General features: G+C 41.8%; 1 protein-coding gene across 2 annotated transcripts; it reads left to right on the top strand.

Moving 5' to 3' along the window:
• The first annotated feature begins 5,830 nt into the window (after positions 1-5,830).
• Positions 5,831-11,873, top strand: LOC125513608 (UDP-N-acetylglucosamine transporter UGNT1). Of its 2 annotated transcripts, XM_048678765.1 has the most exons (10): positions 5,831-6,312; positions 8,667-8,743; positions 9,213-9,371; positions 9,484-9,617; positions 10,013-10,143; positions 10,227-10,271; positions 10,357-10,454; positions 11,249-11,356; positions 11,437-11,493; positions 11,578-11,873. In XM_048678765.1, the coding sequence occupies exons 1-10, from the start codon at positions 6,174-6,176 to the stop codon at positions 11,650-11,652; spliced, it is 1,023 nt and encodes a 340-aa protein (XP_048534722.1). In that variant the 5' UTR covers positions 5,831-6,173; the 3' UTR covers positions 11,653-11,873. The 2 variants fall into 2 exon arrangements, with proteins under 2 accessions (XP_048534722.1, XP_048534723.1); XM_048678766.1 differs by lacking the exons at positions 5,831-6,312; positions 8,667-8,743 and having other exon boundaries at positions 9,230-9,371; positions 9,488-9,617.

Raw genomic sequence — 11,873 nt, 5'->3', positions numbered from 1 at the left:
ACTGATGAATGATGTGTCTCGCCTTGACCTAGCGTAGCCATGTTTATTATAATCAGTATTGTGGTACCAGAATAAACGTAGCTATGTATGCAGGCAAAATAGAAATTTAGTCATTTTATATAGCTTACAAAAATTAACCCATAGGAAGTTGTGTCAATTTTTTGTGGGCTCAAAGTTGTACAAGACACGGAAACCTTTTTTACCCGATTCGAGGGACTAAATAAAATCATAAGATGACCTCTTCAGATCCCCTAATGAAACCTCTACGTAAGCGACGGTCCGTTTTGTTCATTATTTATGGATCTGTTTTAATTTTTGTGAACATATTCTAAAATTTCCTGGACATTTTTTAATATTCCCAAAAGTGTTTTGAATACTGTATCTTTTTTAAAAATCATGAACATTCTCTATTTCATGAACATTTATTTGAAATTGTGAAAAAAATTATAATGTGCGAACATTTTTTTGAAATAATGATCATTTTATAATTTTCCGAATGTTTTTTGAATTCACAAACAGTTTATGATTTCTCAATATTTTTTAAAACTCACTTTGAAATTTGGTTCGAGATCCCAAATTAATTTAAAGTAGGAAGAACTAAAACAGAAATGAGAAAGTAAAAGGCAAATAAATAAATAAATAGAAACAGGGGGTGCTACGGCCTGCAAATGGGCCGACCCGTAACCGCGTGTAGGAGATGGAGAGAAAAAAGGAGATAAAAAAGGGGGTAAAAACCAGGTATGGAACCTTTGGTCGCCCTCGAGGGCGGAGGTCCTAGGCATTGCGCTGCTCAGGTGCTCATGTTATGTAAGTGTATTAGTATATGAGAACAATGAATCCGGGTGCGACTTTGAAATAAAAACGAATCGTTTTTCTTCACTTATAGATGGCATAATGAGTAATTTATGACTACTTTGAGGGCAACTTTTGTGACGTACCGTTAAAAGCAATAGTTCATTTATTATTAAGTAGAGATTTAACCTGTAGGTACAAAATACCATGATTTTAATATAACAACGTTTTTTCAGAGTACTCACAATACAGAGGGCCTGTTTGGCTACACCACAAAACACAATGAAGTCTCCTTCACCGGAGGCACATGCAGATAGCAATGAGTTCGGCAACAAGAACGAACAGCAGTAGACGAAAAATAGTGGATGGAAGTACCACCGTGGTGGAGTACTAGAATATATGGATTGATTAGACTAATGGTGATTAGCAGCAGCAACCACGGCGGAGTAATTAGCTCATGGATAATGAGAACTAGTAGGAGTAGGAGGAAATAAGGATCCGTCCTTTGAAGATAGCAAGAACCGAGTTGTTGAGCACAACGGGAAAGAAGATAATGACGCCGGTCCCGTCTCTTCGGTTGCTCAGTTTTTTAAAAAAAGGTCCGAGGTTCTTTTTTCTGTGCAGAGAAAAAACTATAGTTTGGTTTGTAGTAATTAAACCACAGTTTTTAGAGGCAATAAAACAGCTCATTGTAAATAAAATTATGATAATCTTAAAAACCATAGTATTATCAAAAAACTTAAAAAATACTCTGCTATCAAACAGGGCCTTAGTTGACAGCAGTTTTGCTATAACCAAAACTAAACAACCTCTATCTCCCAAAAGAGGGCATATAACTTTCTCTCACTTTTCTCCTAAACCAAGGCCTATTGTAACCGGAGATAAGATGAGTGAGTAGACATTAGCATGATTGGTGATTTTTGGTTTGTCTTGGTAGGGTGAAGCACCATGCACATCCCTTATTTAGAATCGGAGAAAATAATTACTCATATAAAGGATGTTGGAGTACCTGCCTACTGAGAGTGCCCTCGGTAGGATGGCGAACGTGGCCAAAAGTGCCAGAAGAGAGTTCACACAAAGGGGCTCCTCAGGTTCGGGCCCTCTAGGAATAACAAGTGGTAAGAGTCTAAACTTGGGGATGCTTGAGACACCCCAAGGTAGTATTCTAGGACTCTCAAGCGACTAAGCTTGATGCCCTGAAACACATCCCCTCTTTCTTCAACTAACTATCGGTAATTTTACTTAGAGCTATATTTTTATTCGTCACATATCATGAGTTTTCCTTGGAGCATCGTGTATTATGTGAGTCTTTGCTTTGTTTGCTTTTTAGTTTATCACAATCATCTCTATTGAACACACATATTTGAGAGAGCCACACGCTTATCATGATTTGTTAGAGAGTATGTGCTTCATTTAAATCTTTTGAGTTAGGTAGTTGCTCTAGTGCTTCACTTATATCTTTTTTAGCACGGCGGTGGTTATATTTTAAAGAAATACATACACTCTCATGCTTCACTTATATCATTTTGAGAGTTGATAAGATTATATTTTGAAGAATATACACGGGAATTTCATCTAGTCACTTTCACCATGTTGGTTTGATTTGTGTTCACTACTTTGATAATTTGATATGTGGGTGGACCGGTGCTTAGGTGTTGTTCTTACTTGAACAAACATACTACTTATGATTAACCCCCTCGCAAGTATCTGCAACTACGAGAAAAGTATTAAGAATAAATTCTAACCATAGCATTAAACTTTTGGATCCAATCGATCCCTTACGGAATAGCGCATAAATTAGGGTTTAAGCTTCTGTCACTCTCGCAACCCATCATCTAATAACTACTCCACAATGCATTCCCTTAGGCCCAAATATGGTGAAGTGTCATGTAGTCGACGTTCACATGACACCACTAAGGGAATCACAACATACATATTATCAAAATATCAAACACATATTAAGTTCACACGATTACTTGCAACATGATTTCTCCCGTGACCTCAAGAATAAAAGTACTACTCACAAGTGATAAACATGTTCATGATCAGAGGGGTATTAAATAGCATAATGGATCTGAATATACAATCTTCCACCAAATAAATCATATAGTAATCAACTACAAGATGTAATCAACACTACTAGTCACCCACAAGTACCAATCTGAGGTTCCGGTACAAAGATTGAACACAAGATATGAACTAGGGTTTGAGAGGAGATGGTGTTGTTGAAGATGTTGATGGAGATTGCCCTTCCAAGATGGGAGAGTTGTTGGTGATGATGATGATTTCCCCCTCCAGGAGGGAAGTTCCCTCGGAGGGCAAAAGTGCTCCTGCCCAAGTTCCGCCTCGAGACGGCGGCGCTTCGTCCCGAAAGTCCCTCTCCTTATTCTTTCTAGGTCAAAATGATTTATATACCAGAAGATGGGCACCAGAGGTGGGCTGGGCTGAGCGCAACTCACCAGGGCGCGCTTGGGGGCCTGGCGCGCCCTGGTGTCTTGTGCTCACCAGGTGGCCCCCTCCAGTAGTTATTTGCTCCAGTATTTCTTATATATTCTACAAAAATTCCTCATGAATTTTAGCTCATTTGGAGTTGTGCAGAATAGGTAGCTTGACGTAGCTTTTTCAGGTCCAAATTTCCAGCTGCCGGAATTCTCCCTCTTTGTGTGAACTTTGCATATTATGAGAGAAGGCATTAGAATTACTCCAAAAAGCATTATCATGCATAAAAACATTATAAATAACAACAGGTAAACATGATGCAAAATGGACGTATCAGGCTACTGCCCCGAGGAGTGGTTCTTCCACATGGCAAAGTATAAATCTGCTCAAAGATTGAATATCTTTCCCACATCTTATTCATCCTAACAACTACCGATTTGATTTCTCTACTTAATTATTCTAATCTAGAAGTAGGTAAAGGAAGGTGTATCACAAGCCTAATTTTCTTTTTCTTCACTTCCAAAACGACTTCTAGCATCATCAGAGGGATCAGAACCACATTCGTATGCTGACAATTTTTCTGGATAGGCCTTCATGTCAAGCAAAGGAAATAATTTCCATATGTGGTGGTGAAGCACCTGTTTATGCACCTGGGTCATTGTTCACAAACTAAGATGACTTAGCCGCCTTTCTTTGGGCATGTTTGGGCATGCTCTGATGGAAGAAGAATTCATCTGAAGAATAGGGTATGAGGCAAATATTGAGGGGCAGTCCGGTAATTGGATTCCAAGATAGGGATCAAGAAGACCGATGGGAGCCAGGGAAAACCTGAATGTCAACACCATCAGCGATTTGTGAGGACTAGGATATGCCAAAACCTCAATGGGTCTTCTACAATAGTGATGTCTTAGATATAAAGCAAGTGGTGTTTGGCAGTTCAAACAGAGAGGATTATGTGGTGTGAAATTACACAAAGAGTGGAACTTATACAGTTGGATTGGCCTATCATTTGAAAATGGAGCTGAACAGTCACAAGGCGGGAATACCAGAGATCTTATCTTATGTGGCTTCACATCGAGGATGGCAAGAGTTGTGGGCCCTTGATGTTCCAAACAAAGAAATGATATGTGTTTGGCGCATAGTGCAAAATGACTTGGCTCTGGAAGCGGAATTGCACTGTCGTCACATCAACCACAAAGTGTTTTGCGTTGTTTGTGGACGAGAGGAAGGGGCTCACGGGCTAGTTGACTGGGTATCCTACACCAATCGAGAGATGACGCCTTCCAATGGTGTGTTGGCTGAAGCCAAATGCAGACGGGCTGCTATAAAGCTAGATGGCTATGGTGGCGGTGGAGCGGCCGTGCGTGACCATTATGGCAAGTTCTTGGCTAGAACATGTCATCCCCCACCCTCACCCCATCTGCTACGAAAACCGAGCTAAACGAGTTGCTTGCTTGCCGGCGAGTAGTACAACTCGCCATGGACGTGGTAGCTCATCGACTCTTGCTTGAGACACACAACCAAGACGTGGGCACAACCCTGATGTCACAGGAGCTGGACCGGTCGAGGTATGGCCCTATCATAGAAGAGATCAAGGAACTGCTAACCTATCATGAGTGAGCATAAAATCAAATGGGTTAGACGCTGTGCCAACAGAGCAACACACATATTAGTCAGGGAAGGTTGTCTTCATAAACTTTGTACCGACATTGTTGCACATTCCTTCGGGTTGTATTGGTGATGTGATTTTCTCGAGTGTACCGCGAGAACTCTTGAACAACCACCACCACTACCATCACCAAAAAGTTTTTTGAAGCTAAAAAAGAATACCACAACCATTAGAAATTGCTTATTTTGAAAAATGCTTTAAGATAAAAGTGACTAGCATCACTTATACATGCTTTTTTTAGGGGATCATTTATACTCCCTCCGTTCCGAATTACTCGCCACAGAAATGGATGTATCTAGATGTATTTTAGTTCTAGATACATCCATTTCTACGACGAGTAATTTAGAACGAAGGGAGTACATGCTTAAAACACGAGGATGTACGAGGACGTATATCGGGCCTATCCATGTAACACTTAAAATTTTCCGTAAGAAAAAAAGGGCAACACTTAAATGCTTAAATACACGCCAAAATTATACACCTTGGCGTTTAAGATTTTCCTTGGAATGCGTGAATAAGGAAAGAAGCAAATACACACCAAAATCAGAATCAGATCCTCAAGTTTTTAATTGACACCAAACATAGAACTACTACCCCGGTCGGGTTGGAGACCAGAGATTCGGTTCCTCGGACCAGACCTACGCAGCGCACTACCAGGAGCAATTCTTCCATTTTAGTAACACAAATCTTTTGTTCCTCCACCTTTAACGCACGCAGCCCATTGAATCGTGACACATAACGTCACCATATCCGGCCCGCGGAGATTTGTTTCTTTAATCGACGGACCGATCGCCGGGCGCGCTAGTGGCATGTGCCTGGTGACATCCCAGCACTTGAGATAAGTGTCCACCGAGCCATGTTGCCCCCCCCCCCCCCCCCCCCCCCCCCCCCCCCCCCCCCCCCCCAACCACCATGTTGGAGCTGCGCTGTGCCGGGTGCGCTCGATCTCATCCCAGACGTGACCAACAGCGACGCGCCACAAGGCAAAAGCAGCGAGTAATCACCAGCGGGCATCCCGGCTTATAAAAGGGCGGCCGCCGCGCTGGCCAACGCCGCTGACAGGCAGTCGCAGGCGCGGCCGGTCGGGCAGAAGTTTCCCCCTTCCTAGGCGCGGCCGAGTCGCCGAGGCCACGTCCGATCGGGCCAAAAGCAGAGACGAGTCCTGCTCGCTCCCAAACGGCCGTTTTCCCCTTCCGCGCATCGCCACAAATATCCTTCCTCCTCCCGCTGCTCCTCGGCGTGGTCGCTCGCGGGCGGAGATCCGGGAGGGGAGATGGCCAAGAACGCAGGAGGGGTGCTGCTGCCGGTGTCCGCCGATCCGGGGAAGGGCGACGGCGAGGCCGCGCTCTTCAAGGGCTCCGCCATGACCCGCCGCGGCGCCGTCGCCGCGCTCTCCTACATGTCCTGCTCCGGTACGCGCCTCGATCCGCGCCCTCTCTTTCTCTGCGCGTCTGTGGTGTGGCGTCGAATTGGCGCCTTGTCTGTGTGATTCCGTTCACGGCGGCGGACGGGTGGCTCGTTTTGCGTGAGGTCGGGAACAGGCAGCGTGCGGTCGGCCCTTGTGATTTGCTGCTAATCGTCGCCAACTCGTTGCTTCCGTTGGCCGTTATTCAGCTACTTGGGGTTGGAGTTAGTGCTGGCTGGTTGACTCGTGTCTAGCTAACTCAGCCGTGCGTTTGTATGAAACCATTTTAGTACTGCTACTTCGGTTGCCACAGGGATATGGGCAAAGTACATACTGCTCAGTAGGTATTCACCAGCAAGAGCTACTTAGACTTGGAGATGGTCTAGCATTAGTAAAAACTGGTTGTTTTTACTATGTCTAGAACTAGAAGGACTAACTGTCTCAAACACTGCTGCACAATTATGCTGTAAGATGATCGCAGCGCTCTGTTACATGTCCTGCTCCGGTACGTGCCTCGATCTGCGCCTCTCTTTCTCTATGCGGTTGTGCTGTGGTGCAGAATTGGCGCGTTATCTGTGTGAGTTCGGGAACGGGTAGCGTGCGGTCGGGCCTGGTGATTGTTGCTAATCGTCGCTAACTTGTTATTTCCGTTGGCTGTTACATCCTTTATTCAGCTACTTGGGGGTTGGAGTTAGTGCTGGTTGGTTGACTTGTGTCTAGCACGAAACCATTTTGGTACCGCTAGTTCAGTTGCCACAGGTTATACACAAAGTACATACCGCTCAGTGGGTGTTACCGTAGGTATTCGTCAGTAAGAGCTGCTTAGACTTAGTAAAAACTGGTTATTACTGCCACATATGTATATTTGAGTCTAGAAGGGCTATCTATCTCTCAGAAACACAATTCAGTAAAGACAATCTCATTTGGCTTGTCGAGTTCCGCAGCTAGAGGCGCTCCATAGCCGTTAGGGGTAGGCACTAGCGTGGAATATCTCTTTGATAGATATCTAGTGTTGTATTCCTTATTGTGTAATTGGCTTGTTTGCCACTTCTATGAAATTGATATGCCATTCCATGGCGTATTCTTGAAAAAGACACATTTGGCTTGTAGTAAAGGTCACAGCGGCGGATATGTCAAATATAATCATGATCAACTTGGTGGTGTAATTTATACAACTAACTGTGCTGGTTCTTGTGGATCCGACAAAAGTATGTTGCTCGTTTTCTTGTCATGGCTTTGCGAATCTCTTAGGAGGCGGTGGCGCTGCTGCTCTCTTCAAGGGTCCACAATGATGACATGCCGCAGCACCTCCATCACGCTCTCCTACATGGTCATCATTGATACGTCAACCCACTTCTTTTTTCTTGTTTGGTTTTAGATGCAGTTCTATGTGGCATGAATTGCATGCTTTGGTCATCATGGGGTAGCTCATTCAGTGCACTGTAAGAATTTGGAGATAGAATGTTGGTACTGGTACGGTCTTGTGATGTAGCACTAGTTGCAGTTTGTTTCTGTCAGGCATTACTTCTGTTACTGAGGTGCTTGGGGTTGGGATGGGAGCTGGTATGTTGACTTCTATCTAACTGCTCAGCAGAGCTTCAAGTAGGAATCATTTCGATAGTACCTACCAGGGATACAGGATTTCTGTTGTATTGAGGAAGAATTTTACCCTGCTTGAATGGAGACTTTGATGAAAACTAGTAAATGCATACGATTCACGTTCATATTTGGTAGAATATATTTTTTGTGGGATATTTTGTAGAATATTAATTGCACCGCTGATGTTAGGTAAGGTATTAATTGCATGATAATTATGTGATTAGTGCTGATATTGATATTCTGTATAATATTTATTGCACGCTAAACATGTTGAGCGCTCGCCATTGAAGCAATCTAGGTCGTTGGATTGACATGAATTGATGGCCGAGAATAGTTGGATCTGCCCTTTGGGTCCTTTTATATTTGTATATGTATATATATGTATAGATGAATTTTTAATACAACACACATACATCTTCTAACCTTGTATGTCTGAAATCTGTCCAAATTGCTGTAGTGTCATGGTAAGAGAAAGCAAATTCTGATGGGCCCACTTACAAAAAAAGGACAGAGAAAATAGAACTTTGAAAATCCCTTGCCATTTAGATAGAATAATAAAGTGGATAATAGAATCATTGCCAAATTATAATTGCGAATGAAAATTTCTTGATTTTTTCTGAAATTGTTCCTATTTATCTTTTATCTTCTGAGAAGCATTACGAACTGGTTTCCGCACAGCAACTTCCTGATGACATTTCTGTTTCTATTCTTTATGTTGTGGAAGTCTTGAATTCCCTTGCTAATACTTTTTACAATGTGCAGTTTTGCTGGTGATGTTTAACAAGGCGGCTCTATCTTCATATAAATTCCCTTGCGCGAACGTCATTACACTCCTTCAGGTGCTTCATTCTGTGTGGACATATTCTGGACAGTCTGTATTGTTAAATACCCTCTTCTCATTGTAGTCCATCCATATCCTTATTTTTCTGAATAACTGTAAATTCATCCGACAGAGTGTATAAATGTTTTGTGCCCACGTTCTGTCCGTTCAACAGTAAAAAAAACTGTACTAGACTATCTGTGACCTGCTTGTGGTCTTGGAAAGTAATGATAGATTTCCAAAAGCTACATACTCTACTTCTAATTCATCTAGTTGAAGAATGTTCACTTTCTTATTGGAGCTGTAGACAATGGGCCTGCTATGAATTGCAGCTTGTTAAATATTACAGTGATATAGTTGTCGGTGTATTGCGACTTACGTAATATGTACTAACTTTCTTTAGCTGTACAGCTCTGTTGGCTGAATTTGTTACTGTATGATATGTTTGGTCCTGTCTTTCCTTTCTGACACCTAATTAACATGTGCAGATGGTGTGCTCAACGTGCCTTCTCTATGTTCTGAGACGGTTAAAGATCATTTCTTTCACAAATAGTGAAACATCAGTACCCTCTGATTCACTATTCTTTGTGCCGTTCAGAATACTGCTGCGCACTTCACCGCTTTCGCTGTCTTATTTGCTCTACATGGTATGCTTATTCCCTCGCACACAATTACAGCCATGAGCTGCAAATATGGAAATTGTTGCTGTTTACTTTGAATTCTGAATGATGCTTACCTTCCATGATGGTTTGCTAAAAGCTAGCTTCAATGGAATCTGTGCGTGGAGTAAATGTTCCTATGTATACAACTCTAAGGCGCACAACAGTAGCATTTACAATGACAATGGAGTATTTCTTGGCAAAGCAGAAACACACCCCACCTATAATTGGCAGGTAAATGTTCAGGCATGTTACTTTACTTTGCATTTGTACTCTCAAAATTGAAGTACATGTGCTAGCTAGCTAATATGAGCCTCTATTTGTGCAACAAACTCCTGCCTTAGCCACAGTCAAACATATATATTAACTCATTAATTCTATTTTATTTTGACTGCCTGTCATATCTTTAGTTCATCAGTAGTGATCGAATCTGCTTGTTGCTCTTATCATTATCAAGCCTTGTAATAAGGTATCAGAATTCACATTCATGTAGTCAACTTAGTGGACAGTATGGTTGTAGCTTGCAACATGGTGATCCTTGTGTTTCATTATACTGCATTTTTCAGAACATAGTTGCTTTCTCAATCTGCCATACTCCTCTTTCTGGTTGCTAACCAACTGTTTATCAGTGTCGCTTTGATTGTATTCGGAGCATTTATTGCTGGGGCTCGAGACTTATCATTTGATGCTCGTGGGTATGCCATTGTCTTCGTCGCCAATATAACTACAGCTGTTTATCTTGCAACTATAAATCGTATTGGTAAGCACCTTCCTTTTTGCCACTTATTATATGTCAATCAAACTTGCAAAAATTTCTAATCAACACTTGTTTTGTTCTTCTAGGAAAATCTAGTGGGCTGAATAGCTTTGGCCTGATGTGGTGCAATGGTAGCATCTCAAAGACCTGTACCACTAAGATTCAACTTCATACTTCACACGTCCTAAATATATATTCTGCTTATCTGGATTTCAGGACTTGTTTGTGGACCTGCAGTACTGTTCTTGACATATATTCAGGGCGACCTCAAGAAAACTATTGAATTTCCCTATCTTTATTCCCCTGGTTTTCAGGTATATGCGACTTAAATTTTGAAATTAATGCTAATTTGATTATCCGAGGCATCTAAAGACTGCAGTACTTGGGGATGCGCATCACAATTTTTTACTAACAAAAACACAATCTTGTTGCCTGTTTATTGACTTCACTGGAGATGCTTGAATCTCTGTATATTTGTTCGCAACTAACCAGTTGGTGTTGAGGGTCGAGCTTTGACTGACACACTAGCTCGTGAGGCATTATTTTGTTCCTTCCCACCATTTCTGTGATCTTACCCAATAACGTACTGAGTTACTGACCCAATCCTAGAAAATAGTTCGGATCATACACACTGTTTCACTCGAGCCAGTGAAACCCTTGCACTATTATATTCACATATTACCATGTTTTAGTCCACTGTTCTTGATTTCTGGTTGATTATTATAGGTTCTTAAATCTTCTTGGTTGCTGATTAATCTTACTCCTGACTTATCTCTATAGTATGCCTAGTTCATTGCAGTTAATGTTTTGTGGATGCTTCTAATTACTCTTGAAAGCAAGGGGAAAAAAATCATACTCCCTCCGTTCACTTTTGTAAGTCGTTTTAGACAAGTCAAAATGGGCCGTTTTGCACATTGTCTGAAATGTCTTCAAGGTCTTATAAAAGTGAACAGGGGGAGTATTTATTTATGTTATAGTTGACATGAAGGTCTTGGGATTGCTTTATGTGTTTATATTGTATGTTAATTTTTTAAGCCTCATAATTTATTTTTCCTGGGATAGCTAGGGCCCATAGGTATCAATCATTTTGACGTAATTCCATTTGTAGGTGGTGCTGCTATTTTCATGTATACTAGCATTTCTATTGAACTACACCATCTTCTGGAATACAATCCTGAATTCTGCACTTACACAGTCAATGTGTGGCAATTTGAAGGTATGGTCTCCATCCAATTCCTCCACGTGACTCAACATGCGTAGTATTTTGAAATCTTCTTCATGATGCTATTTCTGCAGGATTTCTTCACTGTTGGACTTGGCTGGGTACTCTTCGGCGGGCTTCCTTTTGATCTGGTGAGTTTAAGCTTGTTGCTCGGCCACAATTAGCTCTTCAATTTCCTTTCCTGAACACTGACTTAATTTTCTTTCTCATGGCAGCTTAATGTCATCGGCCAAGGGCTTGGCTTCGTTGGCTCAGGCATGTATGCCTACTGCAAGATCAAAGGAAAATAGATACTGATCTTTAAGGGACCAAAGGAAAGTAGATATTGATATGGGCAGTATGGCTTAACCAAAGTAGCGTTCATCATGCTGTTTGCTCCTGCATACGGGAGAGAAAATTTTGTAGGTTTTCCTGGGTGTACATTTATAAACTCCAATTCTCCTGGGTAGAACATGAATGAACTGCCATTGTTTGGCCAAGGAAATATAGAATACAACAAGATTTCAGCATC

Source organism: Triticum urartu, chromosome 6 (assembly GCF_003073215.2).
Source record: "Triticum urartu cultivar G1812 chromosome 6, Tu2.1, whole genome shotgun sequence".
Lineage (NCBI taxonomy): Eukaryota > Viridiplantae > Streptophyta > Magnoliopsida > Poales > Poaceae > Triticum > Triticum urartu.
This window is presented reverse-complemented; position numbering and strand designations above follow the sequence as displayed.